This window comes from Semicossyphus pulcher, unplaced genomic scaffold, assembly GCF_022749685.1.
Source record: "Semicossyphus pulcher isolate SPU_LCO1_2020_fin unplaced genomic scaffold, fSemPul1.0.p SCAF_6, whole genome shotgun sequence".
Taxonomy (NCBI): Eukaryota; Metazoa; Chordata; class Actinopteri; order Labriformes; family Labridae; genus Semicossyphus; species Semicossyphus pulcher.
The window spans coordinates 22,531,623-22,545,431 of NW_027211737.1; the positions used below are offsets into that span (position 1 = coordinate 22,531,623).

General features: G+C 42.4%; 1 protein-coding gene across 1 annotated transcript in view; it reads right to left on the minus strand.

Annotated features, from left to right (window-relative positions):
- Positions 1–13,809, minus strand: part of pdlim2 (PDZ and LIM domain 2 (mystique)) — a 40,109-nt gene that overhangs the window by 25,008 nt on the left and 1,292 nt on the right. The window contains exons 2-3 of the mRNA XM_069682903.1: positions 5,156–5,283; positions 3,148–3,299 (exon numbers count right to left, since the gene is read on the minus strand). Coding sequence (XP_069539004.1) covers positions 3,148–3,299; positions 5,156–5,248 — 245 coding nt within the window. The 5' untranslated portion in view covers positions 5,249–5,283. The remainder of the gene's footprint in view (positions 1–3,147; positions 3,300–5,155; positions 5,284–13,809) is intronic.

Consider the following 13,809-nt stretch of genomic DNA (forward strand, 5'->3'; position numbering starts at 1 on the left):
CTGAAAAGTTATTGCTTTAATTTGCACGGCTGAAAAATGTCAACCTTGTGTTTTATGCCTCCCTTTGCACTCTGTTCATCAGAACACAGGGGACAATTTCAGGTCAGAGTCAGTGTCTCCTTTACAGAAGAAGAACCTGCTACTTGTGAAAGGCTAACTATGACTTTCTACCACAGGGATGCATAAGTATACACATCAGCTGAACCCTCTGCTGATTGTGCCCGTTACAGGTGTCATCGAGCAGATACTGAGTAAATCAGCCTGAGGTTAGATTCTTCAAAAGGTGTGTATGAAAAATCCCATCGTGAGAACTGAAATATCAGTAATACTGAGCACAGGTGAAAAGATATATTAGAAGTGCATATTTGTGTCAGCCTGTGACTACTTCTGTTTTATGGGCCGTGTTATTGTTTGAAAGGTTTTGATGCTGGCTTGATATCCAAGCATCGGGTCATGTTTATTTGAATACTTCACATTTAAAGCCAGTAGGCGACATTATTTCATAAGAATGTGGTTAAAATAACACATTTTGATCTTTGCATTTCCCGAACAACATTAAATTGAAATGATAAATTGCTGATCTGTGACTGTGAGTGCAGCCGCTTTGTATTTAGTTTGTTTAAAAATGAATCCGGTCTAAATCAAACAACCAATCAGGGTTAGCTTTCCATGCAACTAGCACAGCGACTCTGTACAAATTAGCGTCATCTGGCTTACGTGACTTGTGTCAGCAGCACGCACGCAGAGGTTGTGTAAATCAGGAGCGAAGACAACTTGCGTTGAATTTCCTGTACCTCCTTTGCTGACAACGACATATACTGCTAAAGAAGAAAAGAGAAGGAAGAGCTTGGAGGAGAAAAAAGCTACAAAGAGAGAATAAAAAGAGGGATCAGACGAGTGGGAGTGTAAGGGGCTGAGGGGCGATGCAGAGGTTGCCCTGTTCCTTCTTGACAGGTAACGGTAGCCCCTACGTAACAGCTAACGCTAGCACTAAGCTACAACATCTAGACGTAAAAAGGTGGTCCACACCTACAGTCATAACTGTAATGATAACTTTAGTAGTATTTGAACATTTTGCCAGCAATAAAGTGTACTTTTTTAGAATCAACATCATCTCTCCTCTCTCTCTGTTTGCCTCGGTGCTGCAGAGAGACGCACCGTACAACGGCTGCTCGACACACACCGGTTGCTAAATGCGCGTGCATGTTGTAGCCGAGTGATACAGAGAGGAGGAATGTTTTTTACATGGGAATGTTCATGTTTCTTACTGCCACTTTAAGAACAAAATCATATCGTTCTACATATTTCTCTTTTTATTTTGATAAGATAAGTAGGGATGCACGAAATGTTCCAACCCTTTTTGCTGATTTCGATACCAATATACCTAACTGCAGAGAACATCAAGTCTCCCCTGTTGTGGAATTGATAGCATGCCTACTCTTATTGTAGTAACTCGGCAGTGAGGGAGACATGCCCGGACTTGTTTCCTGTTTACTGCTACAGAGACATCAGTGATCGTTGACGGACTATTTTGTCATGTGTGCGTCCATGAATATGTAAGTTAGTTTTGCTCTGATGTTTATGTTACACTCTGTTAGCGTAGGCTTTGGCCGGGAGTGTATTTTCGGCGTGTTTGATGTTGTTAAGTCCGGTAAAATGACGAGAATGTGAGCTAACTGTTAGCTAGTTAAGAGTTGTGAAAGTTGTTTAACTGTTTAGCATTTAGGCATAATTAAAGCGTTGTTTTATCAGCGGTAGATATTGGCAGAAAACTGCTAATGTCATTTTCAAGCCATTATCTGCACATACCAATAACGTCTCAAACACAAGCAGACATACAAGAACTTCAGCCGAATAAAAATAGTCAATTCAGACACAATAATCAGGAACTTTCTGATTGAATTATCTGGTCAAATTTGTAGCCTGGTTACCTTATAGTTCAGAGTGGTTCATTCAGTTAAGTATTCTGAATCTTCTAATGACCTTTGCTAGCAGCTGGATGCACACACACACTAAGCAGTACATGTATGCACATCACAGCATCTCAGTTATAAAGAGAAAACTATTGAACTGAGCCAGTCGAGAGGTGTGATACCCAAAAGTTGTTCTGATTGGAGAGTAATAGGATCACAGAGAGACAACTGCTTTGGTCGATGTGACATGCACAACAAACCAACATGAACAATGAAGTCCCATCAATGAGCTGCAAACAGAGCCTCACTACAGAGCTAACAGAGCAAATGACAAGACAGTGCTGGCGTGGTTGCTTTGAACAGTAAAAATAACCCTGGTTAGCAAAGTCTTATATGCAGCAAGGACAAACCACTGCTACTGTACACTGCAGGAGACACGCCTAAAAGCAACACTCCTCTTTTCTGAGGACGCGCTGATGCCAGCTTCTTCCATTGGGCAACACCGCGTGTGTGAAGACTGGCAGCGCCCACATACCAGATGTGGAGCTGGAAAAAAACTAAGCAAGAGCCAATTAAACATTACAGAACTCTTGAGAGCGTTGTCTGAATCTAATTCAAATAGGTTACATGATTAATGAGACAGAAGCCTGTGAGAAACACAAGAGCCTGTATGCTGAAAACCACAGACAGCTAACAGAGGGGGACTGAAGACATGGCACAGTGGCATTGTCCCGGGCAAGCAAGGAGTAATGGTGTTGTTTCTGGCTTGGTGGGAGACATGAGGTCAGCAGGGAAAAATGCACTCACATGGACATAGGACATCCAAGGAGGAAATATGCGAGAGAGCACGTGCGTGCGAGTGTGTTTGTGTGTGTGTGTGTGCAGTAAGAGAGAAGAGTGACAAGAAATGAGAGTTTAGAGAGGACCTTTAATCAAAATGCCAGCCAAGAAAACGACTCAGCGTCATCCAAACAAGGTCTGGGCAAATCTCTAAACAAGGTTTATTAAGGAGGACGAGGGAAGGGAACAGTGCGGCCCTCATACATGCTGGCATTTCCCCTGATTATAATCACTTGTGTTGTTTGTACAGTGTGTGCACGATAAAGTTAAAAACAGTGTGAAGAAAGATGGAAGCTTGAGCCGCTGTGCACCAAAAATAGGAGACATTTAAGAGATTCATGTTGAGAGCTAAGCTGCAAAAACATTTTTTTAGCAGATCTGCATGCTAGCTTACCTCTCCACCACGAGCTGCAGCTGTGTCTTGGAGTTCTTGATCTTGTTCTGAGCCTCCACGTTCAGCATGTCGGCCGTGTTTTCCCCGTTGATCTCCAAGATAATGTCACCAGGTTGCAGGGCTGCTTGCTCGGCCTTGCTGCCCCCGTTGACCTGTTGACGAGAGGAATGGGCTCATGTCGTGCTCTGAACATAACACTTCATGGTTATCCATCTGGCAGGAGAGGACAGCTTTGTGTCTCATGGACAATTTGTCAGTGGCTGCCTTCAGCATCAATGAATGAGTGCTTGAGAAAAGGTGTTGACGAGCTGCTTCACACTTCAGCCTCTCAATCCAACTGTCTCCCTCGATAACTCATAACACTGAGAGTAAATACCAACAGACGCCGCGGCCTTTCACACACATGGAACAAGGCAGTGACGGTCAGCAGCAGACAGCTTCACGACACCCTGAGGGACGGGTTATTAGTGTGACACTACGTGATGGTTTGACCGGGCCTGACCTTTGCATCCAGCCTTGCAGCATGTCAAAGTCACTGCTATCCCGCCACATCAGAGGGAATTCCACACTAATGGGCCGAAACACAACGTCTTAGCATCCACTTTCAGCCTTACTTCTGCGGCTCAGGCATAATCACTGAAACACACAAGTTACTAAAACTAAATGTGGAGTTTTATGCGGCTTTATCTTCTTCTAGAAAGAAGTATGACGGTCACCACAAACATTTCTCGCCTCGTAATTAAAAGCAGAAAGCGGCGATAAAACAAAGAATCCAAGGAGGAGTAAATAAAGAGCCAATCAGAGAGGATGAAAGTCGCCATCACTGATGTAAATGGATGCCAGTCGACCGACTGTTTGTCAGTTTAGCCTGGCAAGAGGGCAGAGGTGCCATGACTGTGGGCCCACTCGAGAGGCAATTAAGCGTTGCTGTGGTGACCCACAATAGTGCGTGCCTTTTCTGATCAGGACACGCCTGGTTTCACATAAACACTGGGGGCAGGACGGGGTTCTTTTCCAGGGTCTGTGCCCAAAGTGAATCAGAGGAGAGCTATCTTTCAGGACAACAGGAATAAAAGAAAGAGGGCATCCATGTTGTGTCTCTGCCAAGCGCCAAACACTTCAGATGGTCCAACCCTGTGGCTGCTTCGCTGTGGGTGGAAGGAGGAGGAGGGAGGAGGGCAGGCCGTTTCTCAAACTGGGCTTTACAAACTCATCTCAGTGGTGAAGTTTCTCCCTCAGCAGGAATCCCTGTCACTTCAGAGAGCCTGTTTGATATTTGAGACGAGCAAACACGCTGGTGTTGTTTACTGGGTAGCAGTAACAAAATCAGACTAAAAGGCCATTAATCAGGAGAAGAGCTGTTAAGAGAGGGAAAAGAATAAGTGCTTCTGAAGTCCGTGTCTGTGTTTCTGTCATAATTCATCCTTTATTGGTTTGAGGAGCTACTGGGTCTCGTCCCTGTGGAAAAATCCAGGCTGATGTCGGAGCAGGATGTGCAGCGGGCAGAGCTGGGTGTCTCTGGCATGCAGAAGTTAATCTGAGCAAGGTTTCCTGGCCGTGTTTACTGTGCGCTGTCTGCGAGGTTTCCACTTCTTCTATTTTATCCACCATATTTCAACAGCTACATGGAAAACAAGGCCAGTAAAAACAACATGCACGTGCTAAAAGTACGATTTTACTGCTAATGCAAGCAAGGAAAGAAGCCCAGAAACTTCACTCACAGACTGTACTGTAGGATGAGGAAGCCCCTCACCTCCCACCTCGACTTCCACTCTAACTGTAATCAGTGGTTTCCTTCTAATGTAATCTACTTCCATTCTTTTCTAACGGGTTCAGTAGTCAAGGAAATAGGTACAAAACCGCAGACGGGCAAAAACAAAGACAAGAAAAGAGACGTAGTGAGGAGGAAGTTGACTTTGCGTGACATGCCATTACAGGCTGAGCTTTTACGAAAACAAGAGGATATGGTTTGATAAGGTGTGACGAGGTTAACACACTTGACACGTACCTTTGATACAGTTATGGCCTTCTTGAAGTCCCGACCTCCAAATATCCTGAAGCCCCATGGTGACGGGCCGATTAGGTTCACTGTCAGCGCCATTTAGGGATCAGTTCAGCACACACTCTTGTAAAGCCCTGATAATAGAGAGAGAGAGAGAGCATGGGTGTGTGTAACATGTGGGATTAAAACATGATCAGTGCTGAATCAGGGTCACGTGTTTCAGCTGCACAGGCTTTATATGAGATCAGCAGGTGGAGTAAATGAATATTTGCCTAAGCCGCCTTTCATCTCCGCAACACTTAGCCTCTGTGGCCTAAGTCCCCCCGACATGGATTGTGTAACCACATCAAATAGGAATGGGAAGAATCTGGAACCAAAGACACATGACCAACATTGCTAAAGTGCCGGAGAGCCAGAGAGTTTCATTAAATCCAAATGCTCTTTTGAGACGAGGGAAACAAACACAAATAAAAAGTCTTCCAAGCACAGCGTGCGTTTTGTTGTGTGTCACTGAGACCATTGAGTGTAATGTATACATCTGCAGTATACAGCGGTGTAGAATGATACACATGCCCTTTAAGACATGTTTATAAGAGTGATCTGTGTAAATAAACTTAAAGTTCATTGTTTCGTAGCGCTGCTCCTTTGGGACATTTTGGATTTGTTTGGTTTGGCTTACATTATAATTTATAGATTTTGCTTTCCACAAAGTCTGTTGTGAATTTGTGGATCTAAGACTGTAAATCTTGAGATTTAGAATCAAAACTTTGTAGACGCCCATGTGCAATGAAACCACGAGAGTTTAGACGTATCTCTCTGGTATGGAGTATATGCAATACGAAGAAAGAACAAATTATCTTGTAACGTAATCCTCAGGCTTTATTGCCGATATTATTTTCCATATGGAACAAATGGTTTAATCTGAACAACATTTTGGGGTCGACGATCACTTTGTATGCTAAGCTTTTCTTAATTATTTGTATCCATAACAAATCTGCACAGATACATGACAGAGCAGACGAGTTACAGATGCAGATCTGAAACTCCTGGAGGGAAGCTTTTGAACATATTGCATGTTGCAAAATGATAATTAATGTTGACAGTGTTGTGTATGCTACTGTCTGTCACAAGTTAATTTTATCCAGAAGTCTGGTAAACTCCTCTATGTAGATGTACACAGATGAGGATCCATGATTACATACTATGAGCTCATAGCAAGGATCGCTGTTGACCTGAGGATGATTGAACATCCATATTCATGCTGTTTGACTCTTACTGCTTTAATAAAATACCTGTATGTCCCGGAGTTGTATTTGGGCATTACTACCAATGAGTCAGTCAGTCAAATCCTCCCTGAGTTATAATTATGAACACTGCTGTCATAAATGTGATGACATTGGTGATTATGTCTCTATCAGTAGGTCACAGGTACTAAAGGGTGATTAGATGAGTTATAAAACATGGCACTGGTCTTGCAATAAGCAAAGTCTGTTAAATACTTTTATAATGGACCTTGAACTTTTGAATAATGGTGTCTGAAGCAGCATTTTACACCAATTTCATTAAACATCCAGATAATCAACAAGGATTTTTTCCCCAATAAAGATAACTGTATGGGGCCGCCTCTACTAGAGCCGAAATTACAGGGTCAGGTAGCAGCGAGTACGCCCATCTAATACTTTTAATACTGATGTTATAGTTTTAAACCTGTAATAATGTAATACTGTAACAGAGATACTGGAAATTATTAATAGGACAGCTGAAGAGAGACAGGAAAGCCTGTTCCAAGATTTCCAATCTTCTAAAATAGCTGTGTGTCAAAACCAGGGTAAAACACGTGATTTGATTCATTTGATCATGTTGATGTTTTTCCACATGAAGATAAAGAGTGATTGCCAGGTGACTTAGACTCTAAAGTTTGTCTGTCTGTTGTATGACAGCATGAGGAGACACTGAGCTCTGTGGTGTGCAGTGATGATGTGTTAATGGACCTGTAAGTGCTCATCCCATCATCACTCGTGCAATGTAAACACACACCCCTCACTAAGAACATGCACACCTATTTCAGTTGAAAAGTTAGGTGTAAAAACGTAATATATAGGTGCACGCATAGACAGTGACATAATCTCTTAAATATAGACCACTTCTCTGTTTACATTCAAACACTGTAACATCAAACAGCTTAACTCGCACAAACAGAGCCTGTGCTTACATCAACCTTTGAAAGTAAAGGCACAACATACAGTATAAGTAGTAGCTGTCAATGCCATGCTGGATTTGTGACTTCACTTTAATTTGGACTTTTTTGGTTTCGTACTAATCATCATTACCCTAATGATTGGTATAATTAAACGTTCATGAATGCTTTGGTTCAGAGGAAATCAAAGTAACGCGGCAGCATGAAAACATTAAGCAGATCAGATCTTGTCTTTAGCCGTCCAGTAATTATATTTTATCACCTCTGATACTGCGTGTGTCTCAGTTAATGAAAGGTTACTATCTGATGAGCTCAGTACAAAGTTTACTCTCATACTGCGTGTAGACAGATTTACACGCTGCGGCCAACGGTGGAATTTAAAATGATGATCCTACTCCGTAAATAAAGTAATAAAGCCTGTTAATGATCACAAACATTGCATAATAAAGTTATCAGATGTTCTTAAAGAACGAAGAGCTCTAAGGAAGGCTCAAAGAGGATCTAGGACATGAGCCTCGCTGCTCCCCTCCATCCCGCCAAACACTGGCCCATTTAATCAGCCCCACATTCCTCAAGTGTTTGGGACACGCAGCGCAGACCCAGTTAGTTATTACCAGTCCGGGCCAATTAGCAGGGTTACTGGGCTCACCATCATTAGGCGCTCTTAATTGCTGTGGCCTCCAGAAATAAGTGCAGTAGTGATAATGACAGGGAGCAGCAGCCCCAAACTTTCCCAGCCTTCAGGGGCGTCAATTAATTCCATGAGCCTCTGCAGCGTCTCCCAAAGAGCACCCATTATCACACGAGCACCCTGCTAATTCCCTGCGGAAACGTTCGCTGTTAGCATCATAAAAACGCGAGTGGGTGATCATGTCAAAGTGAAAGTATGCGGCAGAGCTGACAAACAACACGTAGTGGTGGTGAGGGGAAGTGGCACACTCAGGGTCTGGGCTTAATTGGTCACTGATGAGGTCTGAAGGCTGCAGTGCAAACAAAGCTCCTGCTATGCTAAAACCTGCCCCGTCAAAATAAAAGAACTGTTGGGCAGTGGCCATCACACATAAAAGGTGAACTCTGTTCTGGTGACATCTCGCTGCCACGCCAATTCGGCATTACAATTGAACACGCCCAACACAAAGAGAAGAATTCGAGTAATGAAGTCTTTTCTATGGCTCACAGCTCAGCGTCAGCCGCCCAGCAGGAGGAGAGCAGAAACACGTACGCTAGGTGTAGTGACATACTCTCGCTTCCGACTAACACAAAGGACAGGTTTATGACTTCCCAGCATTCCTACAGCACATACCAACATACAGTAACATGTCAAGTTTGACAGGTTACAAGACGCATCATCCAAATTTCACAGACAGGTTTATCCATCCGTATGCTCACTGCTGGGTGTATTATGTAAACCTAGCAACAGCGATAAACAGCTGCAATCGATCTAACATCCAGCTTTGGTTTAAACTAAAGAGGTTTTGATTCAGCTAAAGCATCACAAGGCAAAACAAGGCTGTGATGTTGAAATGTAACACAAGATGATTCTACGATTGTGTTGCATTGAAACGATCCGATGAATAATCAATCAGCAGAAAACTATTCCATGGCAGTGAACGCTCTTTATGTCGATGAAAAACAACTTAATATCATCCACTTGGGTTTGATGAAGAAGTTTTTCACAATTTTATAGATCAAACAATTTATCAAGACAATATCTAATTATTCTATAATGAAAATAATTAGTTGCTGCTAAATACTTTGTTTAAGTGGTATTAGTGAAGTACTCACTTGATTGACTGAAGTAAATGTACAACAAATCATAATTATACTGGGAAATGAAATAGGTTTGCCGCGGTAGTTGGTGTTACCGGTGTTACGCGGTGTTCCGCGGTGTTCAGGCATCTACCGACTGCATAACTCCCCCAACGTTGTTTTGCCTCTTTTGGGCGTATAGAAATATGAATATACAAGGAGCCTCATTCACCTCAATTACACTTTAAAAAACGTCTTATAGCCTATTAAAAACTGGGATGCAGACTCACAGCGCTGAGAGGGGGAGGGCACGGGAACAGAGTGAGGGAGGGAGGGAGGGAGCGGATGATCGCAGACTGAAGTGATGACATGATATACAGCTTAGTTTGATCATGAAGCCTGATGCTCCTCTACAGCTCTTTGGAAATATATGAACTACACAGCACAGACTGGAGTCTCTGTTAACAGTGACAGACAGACAGACAGAAAGATCGGTTTGATTAACACACAGATCCAAGTTATTGCGTCTGTGTCCTCCTTGTGCCGCGTTATTATAAACTATGATGAACTGATCGCAGGTTACAGCTCCTGCTTGTGTCATTCACAGTGTGCGTAAACACAGACAGGTCGCGACCTTAATGAGCCAGGAACAGAGCATGACAAACACACAGGTCTGTGTTATATCTGCTCGTCTCCTAAAGTCTGTGGTTGAAAAGGCAAAAATAAATTAGAATTCTGATTTGTGCAGTCGATTACCATGACAACGACTGACGCTTGGAGGCATTCGGGTCAGCCCTAAAGCGCTCTACAAATATTGAGCGTCATCAATGATTTGTTGTTGTTTTTTGTCTGGTACTGGTGGCGTCAAGAGTTTATTAACCGGTGGGAAAATTTCCCCACCGTGACATCCCTAACCGGTATACGGTATTAGTCATTACCAGCTTAAGAATGACAGAAATATTAAGATTCCTGTTGATCGAAAAAGCCAAATATTTCTGTTGCTACTCTGCATCAAAAGAACATGTTGCGATATAAGGATCGATGAGCTGTTCAAAAGGTAAACAGGACCAGAATAAGCTCAGGAATATTTTGGCTCAGACTGTATTTTGGTTTCTATTGGGACATCTTTTGCTCTCTAGTGAGGAGAGCAAAAGATGTGAGAAAGTGAGTGAGGAAGTTCAATCCTTTCATGTGTATACTGTGTATGTCAAAGGCCTTTTGGCACTTGTCACATCTATGAGAGATGGTCCCCACAGGCAGAGAGATAGTGGAGGTATGAAGGGGAAGAACAGGCCTTTCTGAAGACACATTCAAGACACATTGCTCCGACATGCAGACAGCCTGAGGGGTTTCATTTGCATAAAGTTTTCAATAACACATACTGGGATCATAGTACAAGCTGAAGAATTGATTAAAAGGACATCACTGTGTCAATATAAGACAAGGATTAGGTTTTAGTTTAGGGCACTTATGCAGGGAAGAGCTTGAAAAAGCTCGTCAGACCCAAATAATAACACATGTGGCACAGTGTTTGCGAAACATCATCTGGGTGTAACTGCAGATTTATTTATTTGTCTCTCACTAGAATTGTGTAAAAGAAACACACGTGCCACAAGCCTCAGTTTACCTCACCGTTGGTCAGAGGCGGTGAACCTGGGTGTCATTTAGTCTGAGGCTGCTAGACAAACAATAACACCTCACTGATGATGTGCAATCTTTAATTCACAGGTTTTCTGTAACATGCAGTTATGGGTATTTTGGGCTGAACGAGTGAAACCTGCTAACACAAGCCTGAAACTCGTGTGTGTACGAGCGTGTGTAATTTGCTGGAGTGTGGTAGAAATGATCATGACTCACCTCTTATGAGTCATTAACTTTGATCAGCATGTCGCCACAACACATCTATAGCAACCAGTACACATGTTGACGGCTATATTACTACTAAAGATCAAGAATACATGGCACATGAGAGGAATGGCCAGGATGTTCATCAGTACTATGTTTACATCCTAAGAATTAACACCTCATTTAATACATGCATTGAGAAACACACGTAGAAGTCGAAGCAAAATATTGATAAAATGTGAATGGTGTTGAGCGTTGAGTTGCCACAATCCCCTGTATAATAAAATGTCTGGCAGCCACACCTGGCCACCAACATCAACTCTTCACCTCTCTCCTGAATCACTGGATTTCTTCACAGAGACTGTTTGTCTTCTCCTTGAACTCTGGGCCAAAATCCACTGGATTGAGCTGAACAAGCACTGGCTCTCTGACATGTTAATACTGAAAGAATGGCTGATGAACATAACAGACGTAAAAACACTCTCTCGGATGAACTATTGAGGCTGCAGGGGAATATTCCTGGCGTGAATCACACCTGTCATGGCTCTCGCTGGTGGCCATACACACCGGTGTGAACTTTCCGCAGCCCTCAGCAAGTGATGCAGTCTGCTGTCGACTCTGCCCTGTGTGTCACGCAGTTCCCTGACAGGTCGGGACCTACCTGGACACACACGCCCAGTGAATAAAAACGAGAGGAATGTAACAGCAGGCCTCTCCCTGGACCGAACACGGTGAAATAACATTCAAAGCATTCCCCAGATCACACCCATACGGTCAGATCGAGTCACTAAGGAGATGAGAAAATATCAAACAACAACACATGATGTCAAAAGGGGCGTTGGTTAATACGTTTCTGTATTATATATATAGCTAATCGCTCATGTGTCAACAACACAATTACAGACGAAGCCATACCTGTAATTTTTGTGGTTACTCCCTTTTCAGTGAGAAAACATTTACGATGTGCGCTCCTCGAGGGTGACAGGCTGCAACATTATCCTATTACTGTTGCAAAAATATATGATCATTGTATTGATTCATATTGGTTTTTATTACAATATATAATTTAATAATGCTGCCAGTTTGAGGAGCATCCTGATGACAAGGAAGTCTAAAGCAACCAGTCGGGTCCATTAGTAAAACTTTGGTTTATTAGCATATATGCTAATTGTGTCTGTCTTACATTTTTAAGGCTGTACTGTTTTTTTTTTTAGATAATTAAAACAGTACAACAATACATAAAAGTACCTTCATGTTAAATATCATTATCTCTCCAACTCTTCTGTGGACACGCATGTTTGAGCGAGCTGCAGCTAACATTAGCTTAGCTTGTTTCCAGGACCATAGCATTTTAAGTATAGTAATCTCTGTGTTCATTGTTCATGGGGTTTTTAATGGTGAAAAAATGTTCACTGAAGCTCCCCCTCAAAATAAACAGAACTAACGCTAAATAATGCAGTTTTACGACTCCTGGATGCTCAACAAAAATGTTAAAGGACGTCAGAAGGAGCTGTTGCTAATGTTAGCTTAGCTTGTTTACAGAACGATTAATTTGATACATCATTCAGTAGGTTTTAAACAAGACATGAATTATCCTCAGCGGTCTCCTCCGCATCAACACAAACTAACCTGGAAATTAAAACCAGTAAAAACACTGAATAAATCAGTTTAATGTAAAAATCAGTGGTTGTCTGACACTCTTTAACAGACGCAGGACGTCAGGACGAGCCGCGAGCAGAGCTGCTGCTAACATTAGCTCAGCTTGTTTCTAGAAGCTTGGTTTGTTTTTAGGCTTGGATTTCTTCAGTGTAAACAGATTTTAGGAGCTGAATTATGCAGAGATAGTCTCCTCCTCTTCAAAACAAATGGACCTGGTAATTGACACCAGTTAAACTCTTAGCCTTAAACGTTTGTGTCTCTCAAGCACACTTCCTGTGAGGGGGCTTTTAGCTGAGTTGCCACAAAGTTTATCTTCTTTCTAGATACAAACTTCAATGCCATCTCCTATCGAGATTGTTTTATTGCCCAGCCTTACTGTTACATAATCTTGGCTACTGCAGTACAAAGAGACACTTTCTCACATTACCCAACTTTCCTTCACACTTTGCTGCAGCTTTGCTACAAGGCTGGATTGTGTCCACTGTGAGGGATGGTTTTAAACAGGACAAGGGCACTGTGGTACCTGCTCCACTTATCTTTCTGCCTCATCCTGATGTGAGACCATGTTACTGCTGTTCCCACCACACTGACTGCACTCTCTGCCACCCAGCAAATCAGGCCAGTTAACCACATCCTCTGCACACATGCACCAATAGGCTTTCCTCACAAAAAGACACCAACCAGCACTTTGTTTATCTCATGCACGCTTTTGAAATACACTCATGCAATGTTGCACGTTATTCAGTAAAGAAGCATGTTGATAAGAAACTTTTCTGTAAAGTTGGAGACATCTTCTGCCTCACAAACATGTTTTTCTAAACTCAATATGAAAGAAGCAGAACCATCCTGTTGACGCCTCTGCTTGTTCTAAATCTGAAAACCACACTTCTAAAAACAAGAGCCAAAAAACACTTCATCATTCTGACTTAACAGACAAACTGACTTCCTGTATAACTGTGCACATGCTCATCACAGCTGCCTGTTTTAGGCCCTAAGCTAAACAAGAGAACAACACAGTGGTATTTAGCATAACTAGACTGAAATGTTCTTTAGTTAAAACCACAAAGCAAGTGTAAAACAAACAAAAAAATTCCTCTCCTGAGTAACGAGTTTGGCTTATCCCCTGTTTTCTTGAAAAGGCAACCGCTTTGCTCTTTGCAAAATTACAGTGGTGTGTTTTTGGCTCTTTGGTTTTAGCTGCATCCTATCT